This window comes from Acartia tonsa, chromosome 8 (genome assembly GCF_053477335.1).
Source record: "Acartia tonsa isolate MP-2025a chromosome 8, ASM5347733v1, whole genome shotgun sequence".
Taxonomy (NCBI): domain Eukaryota; kingdom Metazoa; phylum Arthropoda; class Copepoda; order Calanoida; family Acartiidae; genus Acartia; species Acartia tonsa.
In genome coordinates this window covers 31,350,975-31,370,172 of record NC_137267.1, presented here as the reverse complement: position 1 = coordinate 31,370,172, position 19,198 = coordinate 31,350,975, and the positions used below count along the sequence as shown (strand labels likewise).

The 19,198-nt window shown below is 35.6% G+C and overlaps 1 protein-coding gene across 1 annotated transcript; it reads right to left on the bottom strand.

Moving 5' to 3' along the window:
• Nucleotides 1–5,683: 5,683 nt before the first annotated feature.
• Nucleotides 5,684–10,720, bottom strand: LOC145325492 (aquaporin-11-like). The gene is made up of 9 exons (XM_080168474.1): nucleotides 10,635–10,720; nucleotides 9,915–9,963; nucleotides 9,388–9,484; nucleotides 8,936–9,060; nucleotides 8,273–8,363; nucleotides 7,634–7,692; nucleotides 7,310–7,346; nucleotides 6,745–6,809; nucleotides 5,684–6,235 (listed from the first exon to the last, which is right to left on the bottom strand). The coding sequence occupies exons 3-9, from the start codon at nucleotides 9,414–9,416 to the stop codon at nucleotides 6,174–6,176; spliced, it is 468 nt and encodes a 155-aa protein (XP_080024600.1). The 5' UTR covers nucleotides 9,417–9,484; nucleotides 9,915–9,963; nucleotides 10,635–10,720; the 3' UTR covers nucleotides 5,684–6,173.
• Between the last annotated feature and the right edge of the window lie 8,478 nt (nucleotides 10,721–19,198).

Genomic DNA, 19,198 nt, shown 5'->3' with positions numbered 1-19,198 from the left:
TATAACCGGAAAATAGTAAGAATGCATAATAAATTAGTGTAAAATATCCGGGTATAGTCCTTTCCATGACATCGCTCCATATGGGGCGATGATTTTCTATAGCTCCTTCAAGGAGCTATAGCATAGCCTCTTATCATATGGAGCGATGTGATAGCCCCTTTTAAGGAGCGTTCATATCGCCTCTTATGATAAGAGGCTATGCTATAGCTCCTTCATGGCCTCTTAATAGCTCCTTTGAAGGGGCGTTAATATCGCCTCTTATGATAAGAGGCTATACTATAGCCCCATGATGGCTCCTTCATAGCCTCTCCATCGCCCCTCCATAGTCCTTTACCTCCAGTGCCCCTTCATCGCTCCTTCATCGCCCCTACATCGCTCCTTCATCTCTCCATCTTGAAATTTATATTAAATTGTACTTTGATGGCCCCTACATCGCCCCTACATCGCCCCTACATCGCCCCTACATCGCTCCTTCATCTCTAATTCTTGAATTTTATATTACATTGTACTTTGATGGCCCCTACATCGCTCCTCCATCGCCCCTACATCGCTCATACATCGCCCCTACATCGCTCCTTCATCTCTCCTTCTTGAAATTTATATTACATTGTACTTTGATGGCCCCTACATCGCTCCTCCATCGCCCCTTCATCGCTCCTCCATCGCCCCTACATCGCTCCTTCATCTCTCCTTCTTGAAATTTATATTACATTGTACTTTGATGGCCCCTACATCGCTCCTCCATGGCCCCTTCATCGCTCCTACATCGCCCCTACATCGCTCCTTCATCTCTCCTTCTTGAAATTTATATTACATTGTACTTTGATGGCCCCTACATCGCTCCTCCATCGCCCCTTCATCGCTCCTACATCGCCCCTACATCGCTCCTTCATCTCTCCTTCTTGATATTTATATTACATTGTACTTTGATGGCCCCTACATCGCTCCTACATCGCCCCTACATCGCTCCTCCATCGCCCCTTCATCGCTCCTACATCGCCCCTACATCGCTCCTCCATCGCCCCTTCATCGCTCCTACATCGCCCCTACATCGCTCCTTCATCTCTCCTTCTTGAAATTTATATTACATTGTACTTTGATGACCCCTACATCGCTCCTCCATCGCCCCTACATCGCTCCTACATCGCCCCTACATCGCTCCTTCATCTCTCCTTCTTGAAATTTATATTACATTGTACTTTGATGGCCCCTACATCGCTCCTCCATCGCCCCTTCATCGCTCCTACATCGCCCCTACATCGCTCCTTCATCTCTCCTTCTTGAAATTTATATTACATTGTACTTTGATGGCCCCTACATCGCTCCTCCATCGCCCCTTCATCGCTCCTCCATCGCCCCTACATCGCTCCTTCATCTCTCCTTCTTGAAATTTATATTACATTGTACTTTGATGACCCCTACATCGCTCCTCCATCGCCCCTACATCGCTCCTACATCGCTCCTCCATCGCCCCTTCATCGCTCCTTCTCCAAATTTATATTACATTGTACTTTTATGGCCCCTACATCCCCTACATCGCTCCTCCATCACCCCTTCATTGCTCCTCCATCGCCCCTTCATCGCTCCTACATCGCCCCTTCATCGCTCCTACATCGCCCCTACATCGCTCCTTCATCTCTCCTTCTTATAATTTATATTACATTGTACTTACTTTGATGGCCCCTACATCGCTCCTCCATCGCCCCTACATCGCTCCTACATCGCCCCTACATCGCCCCTACATCGCTCCTTCATCTCTCCTTCTTGAAATTTATATTACATTGTACTTACTTTGATGGCCCCTACATCGCCCCTTCATCGCTCCTACATCGCTCCTACATCGCGATGGAGGAGCGATGTAGGGGCGATGGAGGAGCGATGTAGGGGCCATCAAAGTAAGTACAATGTAATATAAATTTCAAGAAGGAGAGATGAAGGAGCGATGTAGGGGCGATGTAGGAGCGATATAGGGGCGATGGAGGAGCGATGTAGGGGCCATCAAAGTAAGTACAATGTAATATAAATTTCAAGAAGGAGAGATGAAGGAGCGATGTAGGGGCGATGTAGGAGCGATATAGGGGCGATGGAGGAGCGATGTAGGGGCAATGGAGGAGCGATGTAGGGGCGATGGAGGAGCGATGTAGGGGCGATGGAGGAGCGATGTAGGGGCCATCAAAGTAAGTACAATGTAATATAAATTTCAAGAAGGAGAGATGAAGGAGCGATGTAGGGGCGATATAGGAGCGATATAGGGGCGATGTAGGGGCGTTGTAGGAGCGATGAAGGGGCGATGGAGGAGCGATGTAGGGGCCATCAAAGTACAATGTAATATAAATTTCAAGAAGGAGAGATGAAGGAGCGATGTAGGGGCGATGTAGGAGCGATGGAGGAGCGATGTAGGGGCGATGGAGGAGCAATGAAGGGGCGATGGAGGAGCGATGTAGGGGCCATCAAAGTAAGTACAATGTAATATAAATTTCAAGAAGGAAAGATGAAGGAGCGATGTAGGGGCGATGTAGGAGCGATATAGGGGCAATGGAGGAGCGATGTAGGGGCCATCAAAGTAAGTACAATGTAATATAAATTTCAAGAAGGAGAGATGAAGGAGCGATGTAGGGGCGATGTAGGAGCGATATAGGAGCGATGTAGGGGCGATGGAGGAGCGATGTAAGGGGATGGAGGAGCGATGTAGGGGCCATGGAGGAGCGATGTAGGGGCGATGGAGGAGCGATGTAGGGGCGATGGAGGAGCGATGAAGGGGCGATGGAGGAGCGATGTAAGGGCCATCAAAGTAAGTACAATGTAATATAAATTTCAAGAAGGAGAGATGAAGGAGCGATGTAGGGGCCATGGAGGAGCGATGTAGGGGCGATGGAGGAGCGATGTAGGGGCCATCAAAGTACAATGTAATATAAATATCAAGAAGGAGAGATGAAGGAGCGATGTAAGGGGATGGAGGAGCGATGTAGGGGCCATGGAGGAGCGATGTAGGGGCGATGGAGGAGCGATGTAGGGGCGATGGAGGAGCGATGTAGGGGTCATCAAAGTACAATGTAATATAAATTTCAAGAAGGAGAGATGAAGGAGCGATGTAGGGGCGATGTAGGAGCGATGAAGGGGCGATGGAGGAGCGATGTAGGGGCCATCAAAGTACAATGTAATATAAATTTCAAGAAGGAGAGATGAAGGAGCGATGTAGGAGCGATGAAGGGGCGATGAAGGAGCGATGTACGGGGCGATGGAGGAGCGATGTAGGGGCGATGGAGGAGCGATGAAGGGGCGATGGAGGAGCGATGTAGGGGCCATCAAAGTACAATGTAATGTAAATTTCAAGAAGGAGAGATGAAGGAGCGATGTAGGGGCGATGGAGGAGCGATGAAGGGGCGATGGAGGAGCGATGTAGGGGCCATCAAAGTACAATGTAATGTAAATTTCAAGAAGGAGAGATGAAGGAGCGATGTAGGAGCGATGAAGGGGCGATGGAGGAGCGATGTAGGGGCCAACAAAGTACCATGTAATAAAAATTTCAAGAAGGAGAGATGAAGGAGCGATGTAGGAGCGATGAAGGGGCGATGGAGGAGCGATGTAGGGGCCATCAAAGTACAATGTAGTATAAATTTCAAGATGGAGAGATGAAGGAGCGATGTAGGAGCGATGAAGGGGCGATGGAGGAGCGATGTAGGGGCCATCAAAGTAAGTACAATGTAATATAAATTTCAAGAAGGAGAGATGAAGGAGCGATGTAGGGGCCATCAAGGAACTCAGATATATATATAAAATCGTGAAGGGGCCATGAAGAGGCGATATTTTATTAAATAGCCCCTTGGGATAAGAGGACATATCATTACCTCTTTAGAAGGAGCGATTATGGAGAGATAAAGGATCATTTAATCGCCTCTTAGGGCAAGGGGCTATCAAATCGCTCCTTTCAAGGAGTCATAACATCGCCTCTTGTTATAAGGGGCTATTAAATCGCTCCTTTCAAGGAGCCAATACATCGCCCCTTGTCATAAGAGGCGATCAATTAAAATCATCGCCCCATATGGAGCGATGTCATGGAAAGGACTATACCCAAATATCCTTGCTTAAAAGTAACAGGATGTCCGTCTGTATATCTAGCTGTATGTTTGTAACTTAAAATCTTGCTAACCGCAGGACCGATATGGTTCTTCTTTACAATAAATATTCTTAGTAAAGGGGGGATGGCACCTTCACCCCTCCAAGAGGAATCGCCCCCAGAAAAATATCCAACTAACACAAAACATTCTTCAACTTTTCTTTATAAAACTAAAATTTTAAGTTTAGAGTCGACTTGCCGACTCCACCTCTCTTAAGTACTTCTAAAAACCACTAGGGGCGTAGCCGCTATTTGTACAAATAGATAACAAGATAGAGAGATAGCTTGTGATTGGTACCCCGTTGCGAAATATTATAAATGAAACAGTTTTATGTATAGGGGAGATATTTTGCTGTTCGGACAAAACAACGAAAAAGAAAGTATAAAAATCATATAACTGGCTAATATTTTATTTGTAAACATGTGAACCAACTGTTTGTAAATCATTAAATTTTAGTGGTATTTTATTTTAATCTTTTCTTACATTAGGAATTAATCGTCTTTGACATCTTGAATGTACGGACAAAAGTTAGTTCATTACACCAATATGTCATAAATGTGTCAATAAATAGAGGGGTTTATGGTATAGGGAGGGAGAAGACAATTGCACTTAAAGTAATCTACATCCATCTCTTCCTCCAAAATATCGTAAAGTAGAATTATACATAAAGGAATTATGAGAAAGAAAAAGTTATCGTCCATTGTCCTATCTAGGGACGTCCAAAGGGGGGGGGGGATAAAGGGGATATTTTCCCCCCAAATGAATTTAGGGGTGCTTTATCCTCCCCCAATATTTTAATTTTCGGTTTTTACCCCCCCCCCCCCAAAAAAAAAAACCAAACAAGCTTGGACATCCTTGGTCCTATCCCTATGTCCCTGCGATTTCTGTACTGCATTTATGCAAATCTATATTTTTGTCCGGGTTTTAAGCTCCTCTAGAAGTTAGGTTGATAGTTTGTTTAGAATATTGCAAATTATTTCTTTTTTCTTGGCTGTCCTCAAGCTTCCCTAAAAAAACATCAGCTAAATTTCTTCGGCTCTACAGCAAACAAGAACATTTTAAAAGTGAACTTTTTCTATAATTAGGGTCAGTCCTTACGTCCGCTGTCATACCGTTTAAAAGCTTCGCTTTCATGGATGTTGTCAAGTAGCGCAACAGTTGAAAAAAGCAGTAATCATTTAAAAAGTAATAATTTATCAGAGCCTGTTCCTTATTTAGTAAATGTTTTGTTTCAAGAATGGGTTCTAATACATATTGTTAAAGTTTATGAACGTCTGAATTGAAATCTGCTAACAGACACCACTAAGCTTTCCTGATTCATTTTACAAGGTCTACTTCCTATGATACAATGTTACTAATGGAAATACTTGTCATTGTGTAATATCAAAGCTAAAGTTCATCAAACCCCCCCCAAAAAATCTTTAAAGTATCAGGATGTATAACTGTCTGTTGCAAAAAGAGTCCAAAAACATATATCAGGAAAAATTAACATCTTTATGATTTTTAGGGTAGCTTCCATGGATTCGTTATAGCAAAAACAAAACTAAAAAACGTATTAAATGCTATTTATAATTAGTATACATTTTATTTCATTTGCAAAAGTTGTAAAATACACTGAATACAATATAGTTTTTCTTGACTACAAATCTATATAAATTACAACACAATAACTATGTATATAGCTTTTCATATAACATTTTAATATAAAAGAAGCTGCATTGAAACAAGTTGCAAAATGAGATAAAAAGAAATAAGCATAAAAAGTAAGCGTCGAATCAGATTTCATAAAATGCTTAAGTATACTAGTGGTTTCGTCCTAGTTTCTATGGCCTGGGCATTTATAAAATCTATAATTTTGGTTTTGAATTAATGTATAGAATTTTAGAAGTTGAATATTTTTTCAATTGCATAAATACACAAGCTAATCAGCCTTAAACCTTCCAATTAAGTATATAAAACTTCCCAGAAAAACGTAAACAGTTTTCGAGATCTTACTACTGTGACATAAAGCCTTTTGTGTCAAGTTTTCACAGTGGTATATACTTTACATGTAACTTAGTTAGATTTCAGTTTTTCACTCTTGTGTGTGGGGGTAAGCTTAGGGGCCAGATATGCACCTAAAAATGGATCAAAATTGAGTGTTTCAAAGTAGAAATGTAAGTAAGGGGTGTTACGCCCTATTGTGATAAACTTCCTTATTTTGAGATGAAGAGGTATTTATAGGAAAATAAAAAGTGGCTGATGGGTTTAAAAAGAAGCAATTTAATTTAAAGTTAAAAGATTGGTCTATAATTTAACATACAATCGTTTATTAGAAAATAGCAGTACTCGGCAGCCGCGCGTCAGTCACCGGTAAGCTTCCGGGAAATCCACCTATTTAAAAATCAGCTGGAAGTCTAAACCTGACCAAGATATGGTAATACCTCTATTAAAAAAATAAAGCATCCAAATGGGTTTAAATTTGAGGATTAGTTACGGCTACCGAGCCCTGAATAATTATAAAAGCTTCACCTTTTACAATTAGGGTCAATATTTAAACTTTCAATATGTTAACTTTTTTCCTTTTGACGGACATACTGATAAAGGGTAGTTATATAGTATCTATGCTACTAAACTAAAAATGTACCTAAAGTTGGAGCTATCCAATAGACCAAAATATGGTCCACACTTCCTTGCCCTTTACAACCACCTGGTCATATTATACATTGTTTTACATAAACTTATAACAACAACGAAATTTATTCGGCAAAAAAATCACGAAACCTATACGTAATTTCAGCTGTCTTTGGGGATCAACACATCGTGGCATTGAAGACCTATACATCTGGCCCCCAAATATCAATTTAAATTTATTTCGCTTGTTGGTTATACCTTATTCCTGGTTTTACATACCAAAGCTATTCTAGAATTTATTAGTCTTTCAAGATGGTAAGTAATCTTAAAGTTTTGAATTTTTTTCTAATAATTGAAACCGTTAAAATAAAAGTATTTGTTATGCTTATTAGGCATAAATTAATTGTACAAAAATAATAAGAACTTCGGCGTTTTCACGCAAAGCACCACAGTGAGCACCCATAATCCCTCCCTTCTTTCATTTGTCCTATAGCTGGGGTATTTTAACCCAACGGGGTTTACGCAGTGCCCTATATAACCTAAAATTTTTTGAATAAATTTTAAACAATGTATTTCCTAATAGAAGGGTAGCAAGGGTTGGATTATACATAGCACCTAAAATAAATAATATGATAATAGTCATTTATCGCATCGTATTATAGACAGCTTTCCGCGGATATTAAAATGAAAAAAATTATATGATTAAAACCAGTTTCGTTAGCCCCGTGTGACCTAGGCTCAGGCTAACAAATGTATATTAATTTTTATTTTGATATTCCTGGAAAATTGTCTGTAATACGGTGCTATACATGATTTTTCAGTATAACTAAAAAACTGGTTATAATTCAGCGGATATTCAGCGGATATAATTTTAAGGTTAAAATATCTGTAGAAAAGTATACCCGAGATGTCCATACCAAGTAGAACAACCAGAACAACAGCAAGAGAAGTTAAAACACCCCTGAAATAATTTCATTATTAACAAATTCTACTTTGACTAAAAGAATATGAGTATCATATTCTTAAAATTGTTCTAGTATGGCTTCGAAACCGATTAATATTCGCTGGATTAGAATCGATTCTCAGCAATACTGTAAAATCATGTATTGCATCGAATTACAGAAATTTTTCACGAATATTAAAATAGAAATCACAAAATTTAAACTACTTTTGTTAGCTTAGGCCTTCTGGTCTAACAAAACTGGTTTAAATCTTACAGTTTTTCATTCTTTTATCCTTGGAAAGCTGTCTATAATACGATGCGATAAATAACTATTCTAGCTTTTTTCTAGCTATCATGAGCTACTCTATAAATCAGTTTGTCAACCAGTCCACCAGTCTGTACAGAAAATGTAATTTAGATAAAAAATGTGAGTAACATGATTTACTACTTCATTGTGAAGTTTCTGCAAAATCAATATCTTCTACTATCTTCTATTTTGTACGTCTAATGACTATTCTATTTCTTTTAAGTATTTTTATATCCGCTACTTGTGGACGTTGTTATCATTGTTAAATAGAATTAATAGATTAAACTTTACCTAATATAATGATTTGGATCATTGTTGATAAGAAATTGATTTTTGTTTAGAATTATTGAAAACAAAGACAGACCAAGACTTCCAATAAATTCTAAAATAAAATATATAATTTTCTCGTATTCATTCGAATCCGGTGGATAGGAACCGGTTCTCATCCATACGAAAAAACTATGTCTAGCATCGTATAATATCCAGTTTTCTACGAATATAAAAATGTACAATTATAAGATTAAAACCAGTTATTTTAGCCTGTGCCTTCGGCACCTCGGGGCTAAAAAAACTGGTTTTAATATTATAATTGTACATTCTATATCCGCGGAAAGCTGTTTATAATACGATGCGAGAAATAACTATTCTAAAGCATGCTTTTAAACATAAAGGGCCACCATATAGCTCTAATCGTTAATTCAGGTTAATATGAGACGAAAAAAAAACAATTATTATAGGATTCTTTTATCAATAAGACATACCATTAAAAAGATGTAAGGTATTAGTGTTCAAACTTTTCCACGTATCAATCTACATAAGAGGTAATTTTGATATTTGGTAGTAGGGAGTGGATTCGTTAATTTATGTTCATTGTCCCATCCCTTGAGATCTTTTAACAAAGGGAATGGAAAATGATTTTATTGAAATTACTTAATAAAAACTAATTGCGTATACCTGTGGCCGCCAGAAGCCAAAGAGATGATGTATCAAACGGATAGACACACCGGTCCAAAGATGTAAAGATTGGCCTGTCTTTGTGTAATTCTGTTATTTCAAATCTCCATAACATGCTCATATACCTTAAAATAGACATATCATGATAAAATGTTTCTCCAAACTAGCCAATATAGCGATATCTCCCCCCCCCCCCCTCCACATCTAAAGACTTTACCCCATCCCCTTCCCTAACCATGGAGGACAGTATTGACCAATATCTCAGCACTATATTAGCAACCCAAATTGACGACAACTCCCCTGTCAATAGGATTTAACCTACCAAGATATTGTCTGGGATAAAAAAACATCATCCCATTTTTTCTTTTCTTTAAGGTATCAATTTTTAATGGTCTTTTATCCGTCCACTAAAAAAAACCCTGTAGGATTCTAATATAGTTGCAAAAGCTAACCTGTAAGAGCAAAGGCTGGCAGCCAGCATAAAACCAGTTTTGACAACTCCCCAAAAGCTAAAGGTTAACAGGTTCGGTATGGGGGAGGCAGAATATCCTATATAAGTATTGTTTATTGAAAGCAAATCATTTCTATATGTGAGTTCGTTTAAACTTGTATTAGAAAGGTACAATTTAGAAAGAATAGCAATTCTAAAAAAAGTGGAACTTTGAGTGTCCGTCTGTTTGTCCGTCTTACCAATAATTAACTCATTAATGTAGAGCAATAGAGGAGGAACGAGTTAAATAACTGTATATCCCCCCTCTGTAGACCCTTTGAGGACTTTCAATTGTGTATTTGAATATCAGCCATTAGTATCGAACATATTAACACAGCAAAGTCGCTACAATAGAGCAGAAAACAATTTGCTAGCAGTCGAAAAAAAGTCCCCAACACTGGATCCAGTGGGTTATCAAATTTTTGTGGTGAGATTCTGATAAACATAAGCATCTCTATAATTCAATGGGTCCACTGGTTAAAAATTTACCTGGCCATCCAATGATTTGCCATAGAACAACAGAAAATAAACAACAACTCTAAAACAAATTAAGATAACACTTTACTTAATTTTGAAGTTTCTACAGGTTTTTAATAGTTTAATTTTTTGTGGGGCTAATCACTAAGTCTAGCCCATTAAAAAGTTTAGAAGATGTAATAAAGGATTCAAACAAAACATTAATTTGTATGTTAAGTACTACATGACTCATCATACACACACACACCATTAAGAATATACATTCCCAACTATAATTCTCCTTATACTAAAGTAACAGGATGTCTATTTGTCTGGCTGTGTGTTTGACTTTGTGCTGAACCTATATGATTCTCCTTTACAGGGTAGCTTCTCATAGGTCCCGGGAAGGTTTATAACTATTTTGGGGGAGGGTACCACCACCCTCCCAAGAGAAATTACAAAATATCGAATTTTTTTACCTATTGAGACTTGAACGCAACATTGCATAGTATCGTAGAGACTTGAAAGCAACATAAATAGGTATCGTATTTTTAAAAAAGAATTTAAAGTGCCACTAGAGGCCTCTAGGGGGTGTAGCCACTAGTATAGTATTAAAGTATCAGGTACAAATCACATTAAAAAATTAGAAATACTGATATAAAATCCAAACAAAGCAGCAGTAAGTCCTTTAAAGTGCATCTTTGCAGTACTCATCAGAGCACACACACAATCAAACAACTTAAGATCACTTACCCAACAGAGAATCCCATAGTATTGAAGAATAACCCCTTGCTCTTGGGCTAAACATCCCAATTCAAAAGCAAATAAACCATCTAAGTTTTTAAGTATGGAAATCATATTTAATTTTTTGAAATGAACAGTAAAAAGAGAAAAATGGTAGAGAAAGATTGAGAAAAAGAGAGGGGGGGAGAAGAAAGAGAGTATTTGAGCTAAATAGATAGATATACGTAGAGAGAGAGAGAGAGAGAGAGAGAGAGAGAGAGAGAAAGGAAGAAAAAGAGGGAAGAAGATAGAAAGATGGATAGAGAGAGAGAGAGAGAGAAAGAAAGAGAGAGAGAGATAGAGAGTGAAAGAGAAAAAAGGAAGAGATAAAGAAAAATAAGGACATATATATAGAGAGATATAGATAGATAGATAAAGAGAAAGAAAGTATGTTGAAGAAAGAAAAACAGACAGAAAAATATGATTTCCAGCATGCCTAAAATAAAATTATAGAAATCTTCATTTTTCACTATTCCCCTTAATTTTTGTCGTACCTGAATTTAGACAAGAATGATTGATTACATTATTGAAAGATCAGCTAAAAAGTAGAGCTAATTAAAAGAGTAGGGTTTTAGGAATTTATTAAACGGATAGAGTTTTATTTAGGTAATACAAAATATTTTACTATGAAATTAATCAAGAATTTTTTAAAGCGAAGCTTTTCTATAATTAGAGTCGGTCCGTCCGTACGCCCATCCGTACGTCTGAGTTGGATACCTATTTTTTTTATTAATTTATGCATGTTATAATTGTCCTATCGATTTCAAATTTTGCATGGTGATTCCTGTAGTAGTTAGGTACGATTTAGAAAGCGTAGCAACTCTATAATCATTAACAGAATGTCCGTACGTCCATTTTAAACATGTTGATTTTTAACATTTTTAACAACTAATTTTTATGTGATTTAGTTATCCGATTGTTCTGATTTTTGGTATACTGATTCCTAGGACAACAAAGTACAGTATTATAAGCAAAGCAACTCTATAATGAAGTCCTAAAAATGTAAGTATGTCCATAAACACTTTCCTGTATCAAGAAGTTTTACAACAAATTTACTCACAATTTTGCTTTGACTCTTATTGATTTATATTCTGATTTTTTTAGTTTTGACACTATACAAGTGTTAATGTCCGTTTGTCCTACCGTTTCAGGGCTTCGCTTTTTTGGATGTTGTCATCCTTGTTTTAGGACAGTTTGTTTCGACTTATGGGTAAGGGATACAACAATGGAAGATAAATTTATGTACATTCCAATGAGGATAGATTTAATAAAGAGACCAATGGAACATAAAATTTTCCTGTTGAGAGTTAGGCAGCCAAAGTAAGTCATGGAATAGCTTCGATAAAAATTAGATAATTGATAATCACTTACCCAATATATTAAACTGATATGCAAAATAATTATAGTAACACTAATTACAAACATTTTTATCTTTCTATTTACAAAAACCTGAAATTAAGAAAATCTTGATTTTAACATGAATAAACAACACCTCTATAATGATAAACTTTGAAGCCCTTATTAATACTATGCCAACATAAGAATACAAGGTACTACGTCAAACACTAGATACGTCAAACAGTAGATGCGACAAACGCTAGACAGACAAACAGTAGATGCGTCAAACACTAGACAGACAAACAATAGATACGTCAAACACTAGACTGCGACAAACAGTAGAATTTTCAATTTCGCGACAAACGATAGAATTTTTAAAGTGCGACAAACACTAGAAGCGACATACGATAGAATTTAAACTTATAAAATATTCATTGCTATTTTCGTTCATATATACTAAATTCAAAAATCTATCAATGCAGGGATCTAAAGGGATAAGATAATTGCCGAAAAATCTATGTACATAGCGTAAAATTAGTAATTGAAACGTTTGAACACTCAACTTATTAAATAAACCAATCAAAATTCATTCACGTAACAAAAGTTATTTATTCAACAAACTAGTGTAATAAAGGGTCCATTGTCCCCTCTCGCTCTGCTATCATTGTCCTTTCCCTGCACATTTGCCCCAAGAGATTGATAATTTTTTTATTGGGGGGGGGGGAGTGTCTCATCCCCCAGTAAAATAGCTTAAAACCATCACAGGACCATTAGGTATATTCCCTAAAGAGTTTCAGCGGTTACCGAGATCTTAAGCTTCAGACAGACAGACAGAGATCATTCTACTTTGTATTATAGATATAATAGGATTAATTCTAGCGTTTGTCGTATCTATTGTTTGTCGCCTTTAGAAAAAATCTAGTGTTTGTCATATTCTAGCGTTTGTCGCATTCTAGCGTTTGTCGTATCTAGCGTATGTCGTGTCTAGGGTTTGTCTGTCTACTGTTTGTCTGTCTAGCGTTTGTCGCATCTACTGTTTGTCGTATCTAGGGTTTGACGTAGTACCGAATACAATAGGCTTTCCTCACATTATATCGACAGTTTGTTGATAGGACAGGATAGTTAAAATACAAAGGATTCAACGACGGCGGAAAGATTGTTGTCTATGTAGGTTGCTAACATTGACAATCCTTTATTGTTCAGTTCGTTCATCTAATAGAAGGGTAGGAAATGGGTTAAAAGGGTTGAAGGGGCGGGGGGCGTTATTTTAGCCAGCAACAAGTTTCACTTTATTAGAGTACATGATAACCGGGTTTAACATCCAATTGTAAATACAGTCTCCTTGTTGAACCGGGCTTATGTCCTGTGAATATTAGCCGTTATTGATGTACTAATAAACTATAAAACAAAGACAATTTTATCACTTTGCTATGCTTTGATCTATCTAAACATAACCGTCCTTATTTCACTAAAAGAAAAAGAAAAACATAATATTATATTTTAGTCAAAAATACATTAATTGTTAATCTTCCACCACTTTATTTTGATTTAAAAAGCAACTATATTTGTGTTTATACAGATGCTTAATAGCATATGATGATTAAAGTTGTTGTCTGCTACAGCACTAGTTTATTTTGGTGAGTATGTTCATAAAAAAAAATACAAAATTTTTTGATAAAATTGAGCAGAATGAAATACCTTCTATTTTAAATTGCAGCCAAAAGCCTAAACCTTCGGTAATGAAACTTTTATAATGGGGATTTCGGTGCGCGTCGCGCGCATTTCACATTTCTCTATAAAAAAGCTTAGTTCACCTCTATTTGTTTTACTAACAGCTGTCTCAATTGTAAAAAAAATACTAAATAAAATTTTATAAAGGCAAGCCAGTGCAGATTTTATTATTACATTGTGTCTTTGCTATTTTAATTTAAGTGCGCAGCTTTATGTGGGCATAATTAAATGAACTTCCAGTTGGCGCGTAGCAGACGAACAGGCGAGTTGGAGGGAACAAATGAATAGCAGGGTTCAACAAACAGAATTTAAGTTTGAAATAACAGAAGACTAACATTCTTCTACAGTAAAAATCAAAGTTATAATTCTAAATCAAGGATTAATAGAAATAGATAGGACTTCCAATAGGCTTTGAAAATAGTAGATGAATATTGGACTGTTTAAAAAAAATTTCCATTTTTTTTGAGTTTAAAGTTGAAAAGTCGTTTAAAACATGCCCTAAAATGCAGTACTCAATCCATTCAAATGAATCTTAACGAACAGACAAACATCTCATCAAAACTGAACATTTACATTATATAAAAAGTACGCCACAAGAATAACTACCTGCCATTTAAAAATACATTCTTATCTATTATATTATGCAATTTGACTTTTTAGAATAAGAGTTTTTTTAGTATTATCTCTTTTTAGTAGCAAAGCTACTGTACAATTTACTTTTTTGTCCGTCCGCAACGCTTTTGGTAAATGTAATTTACATGGTCCGTCAATCTCTGGGAAATGCTGTTTTTTTTTGTCTAAATCAGAAAAATCTCGGAAATTGCATGTTCAATTTGATTGACTTTTCAGGTTACCTTCATAAATATATTGTGGTGGTTTTATGCTATTTTCCCCGCCTTTTCCTGTAGGCTAAGGACAAAATAACTAGTTAAATAAAGTAGCTACGTTTTGTATGTAGTTTAAGTTTTCTATTGAACAGATTGTGTTCTCATTTTAGGGAATCTTCACATAGTTCCCGGGCCAGGCTGGTTTTTGGCCTATTAAGTTTTGGGATGATTTCAGGCACTTTTGTGCCCCTCTCTAGTTCTACCACTTCAAATCCAGAATTTTTGGGCGCAGCCGGTAGTATACTCATAATTTAATATGTAAAACTTTAAAATACATAAAGGGTATAAGAAGAATATCTCGTATAATAAGTTAGTCCCACGGGTCTAATAATATACCTTATATTTGCATATTACAAGCCAACAATTTAATATCTAACTATCTGGCTGTCTGTATGAAAACAAGGATGACAACATCCATAAGTAGCGAAGCACAAAAAATATGTATGAGAATTTAAATATTAGTTGTCAAAAGCATGTATATTAGGAAAAAATCACAAAACCTTTTCAACATTTGTTTTTAATTTCTTAATATTTATATTTCAGTACTATGACTAACAGACAACGGTCAAAGTAAATTACATACTGGGTGCTCAATACAACGGGAAATTTAATTTTTGATATTTTTTACTACAAAAAAATATAAAAAATCAGACCATAAACACCAAAGATATGAGGAAAAATGTAAAAATATAAAAATAGCCAAAAACCTGCAAAAAGGCAGTCTGACAAACTTGATGTTTTCTTGAAACGACAGGAAATTTAATTTTGATGTCTATAACTGAACAACTTTGGAAATCGGACCATAAACACCAAAGGTAATGAGAAAAATGTGAAAAATACAAAAATAGCCTAAAACCTGCTTAAAGGCAGTTTGACCGTCATAGTTGTTTTCTTGAAACGACAGGAAATTTAATTTTAATACTATAACTGAAAAAAATTTGGAAATCGGACAATAAACACCAAAGATATGGAGAAAAATGTGAAAAATACAAAAATAGTCTAAAACCTGCTAAAAAGCGGTCCTATCGCCATTGATGTTTTATAGTTAATTGTGCTCCTTAATAATGTCAAAAAAATTCAGCCTTTTATCTTTTATAGGAGCCGAGAAAATCACGTTTCCCCCAAACTAAGACAGACGGACATACGGACAGACAAACATTTCAAATATTATAGAGTAGCTTCGCTACTAAAAATAGTTATTTTTCTATTACGCTGAGAAAACATCTTTTTTAACAAAACCTAAAGTTACATTGAAAAAAACTGTTTGCTTTTTACTACTATAAATAATATATAAATTATTTATAACAAACATGGTAGCTGCCAATAGTTTATTTTTGAAAACCACTTACAACCAATCTTAACCCTTTCAAAATTCTGACAAATTTCATTGTTTTTCTGTCAAATAATAAATATATACTCCTTACACTCTTCAATAGAAAATACTGTTTTTATTTTTAGCAGCAAAGCTACTCTATAATTCACATGGTTTGTTCGTCCGCCCGTCAGTACTTTTTTTATTTGTCAAAATATGGAAAGATCACAATAGTTTCCTATTGTTTAACAACAATTCATCAATTGAGGTATTTATGAAGGAACAAAACTGCAAACTTTCTTAGCATGCATAGATGACATAAAAATCTAAAAATCGCCTAATAAATTAATAACATATTTTCAGGGATAAATATTGTCTGTAAAATAATAGCAAATATACAAACAATTATACATACAAATAAACTTAAATGAGTTATTAACTAATAATCAGAGCTAAGAATGCTCTTTTTTTCTAGGATTGGAACACAGGGAGGGAGGGGTCATAAGATTGTTTATTACACTAGTATCCAAAGTTTTAAAATAACGTTTTCATATTCGTTCGCTTAACAATTTTATTGATTTTTTATTGTTTAGTTCATTAAGTTGAGTGTATAAACGTTTCAACCACTAAGAGTAATCTATAGAAAATGATGCAAACAATACACTTAAAATGAGCACAGCTTAGCCTAATAGAACATCTTTTGTGTGTTAAAAATTCGTCAGTTATTCTTATTGATAAATCTTTATTCCTTTCTATTAAAATTGAAAAGTTAAAAATATCCCTTTTTAAACTTTATTTTATTTGAATACACATCATATGTTTTTACATTACTGTAAAAATAATAGATATTAAGCTTAAGTTCATAGAAGTACATTTTAAAAATTATGGGTAGGTGGTTCTGTGCTGGCTAGGCTTTTTGAAGGTAATCTCCAAAAAAGACGTTATTAGCTTAACCCATACAATACTAGTAGATACATGCACTTAACAGCAGAACCAAATCTAATCAGTGGTCAATATGATGTGAAGGGACAAATGGGTGGATAGACATTCTTATGTTTGTATCATAGATAATGGCTTTATCGTCATTGTAAAGCCCTTTATTGCGCCTGTAAAAAATAACGTCATACAATACAATTGACCAGTTATACACAGACTAAATTACCATTGCATGCTCGTATACATTTTAATTTACCAATGGTAGGCCAGTATGACGTCATTTTTTTATAGTCACTATAAAAAGCTTTTGTCATTGTCGCTCATTTTTGCGGACACCCTTGCTCTTGCTGTCAGAAAGGCACTGGGAGGCCATCCAGGCAGGTACAACACATACGGTGCTGACCACATTCTAAACATTTTACTCGGGCTATTCTTATTCAAATTTTCCGCTTTAAATCAGGGAGGGAGACCACGTTCGTCAAACTCAACCTCAAATCTGTGAAATTTAGATATTTTGGGTAACTTTTACAATTTTCTTTTTCAAGTAATAAATGTATAGGTATAGATATTTAATACAGACAACTACCTGGTTCCAGTGGTGGAAAGTTTTTCGTCTGCTTGCAAATTACATTCTGATCTTTTGTAACGACATGGCTGTGTTAATATTTTCGCCGCTATTGGCTGATACTCAAAGACCTAATTAAAAGTCGGCACAAGGTTCCCACCCCGTGAACATACAATTATTTAACCCCTGCCCCATCTATTCATTTACTTTAATCATCAAGCCATTGAAGGCAGATTTTCATACTCAACAACTTATCTTTCATTATCCTATCCCTGTATTGCTGGCTTTTAACACATATTTACATTTTTTCAATATTTTCAATATTTCTTTACCAAAAGTAAAGGCAAAGCTGTTATATAATTTGCTTCTATACTTTACCACATCACTTTAGGGCATACCGTCAGTATTTCATGTGTGTTCTTTATTGGCATGAAAGAATTGTCCTTTTGTTTAGGAACTTTCTGCCATACAGTTCAGCCAGTAGTTTGTTTCTTTCTGCATCCGCTTTGTGGAAATTTGCTTCAAACAGTTTCCAAAAACAATTGTACACACATAAAGTATGTAGATGATTAAAAAATAATAAAAAAATAAAATTTAATATACCGAAGCATTCTGCAGTGTTAGAAACGTATTACATAACATTTCTTCAATAAGAAAGCTAATGAAAATAATTATAAATTTACATTATAAGCAACTCGCCTAAGATGTTTTAAATTTTACATGAAAGCCCAATTTATGATTCAACACCATTATTAGACTTTCGAATCTAAATCTATTTTCCCGTGGAAAACCTTTCGAAGATAATATTTATACAATAAAACCTTACATAGTTTAAATGAAATAAAATCGGATATATTTTTATCTATTGCGCTACTGATGTAACTAAAATACACAAGGTAAAATACTCTTTTTTTTCATAGGACCACTCTTATCAAACCAGTCTTATAGATGCGAACTAACTCTATTACAATTGTTTTTCGTCTATCTCATTCTAACGTTATATTGAAAAATCAAATATTTTAGGTTTCCAGGAAGCCGAAACTGTCTTTTTTTGTTGTTGAAGAATATAGTAATTAAAAGTCATCTATTCCATATCTGTTTCTATGCTACGCTACCCATGGTTATTGTCTTACATGTTTACTTACTCTTTGAGGCAAGTCTAAATTAAATAAAAAAAGAAAACTGTGGAGTTGGGAGTGGGGGGTTCAAGGTAAACCAGTGAGAAAAACTAAAAAAAGCCCTGCATTCTTGAGAGACCAATATTGAATATTTTACATTCAATACATATTTATCAACATCAAATAAAAAGAAAAAAGGATGATAACACAAAAAAAGTAACATAAAAATACGGACAATGAGATTTTAAAAGCATTTGTTAGAATCAAGAATAGATCTATTGGAGAAAAGCACCAAACCTTTCATCACGAAGCTTCACGCATTTTTATATTTGTATTTTTGTATGACTGACAGACGGACGGACAAAGTAAATTACAAACTGGATGATTGGTTTGGGGAATCTTCACAAAAGAATCAATCTTAGATAACGGATGAGAAAATCACATTTCTCCCATACCGTTTTAGACTGACGGACAGACGGACGGACAGGAGAAAGGTGAATCATAGAGTTGCATCGCTAATTAAAAACAGGGAACAAAACTTTGTTTGCATACATTTATCTATATGTAATATCCAAAAGGTTCGAGGGTATTTTCTTTATTGGTTGAAGCAATTTAAAACAAAATAATAGCCTAAAACATGTCAATGA

Coding starts and splice junctions, on each gene's coding strand:
- LOC145325492 (XM_080168474.1), bottom strand. CDS start 9,416: ATGCTGGCTGCCAGCCTTTGCTCTTACAG. Junction 7,347..7,633: donor ACTTGGTATGGACATCTCGG/GTATACTTTTCT, acceptor TATTTATTTTAG/GTGCTATGTATAATCCAACC. Junction 6,236..6,744: donor TTGGATAGCTCCAACTTTAG/GTACATTTTTAG, acceptor ATCCATTTTTAG/GTGCATATCTGGCCCCTAAG.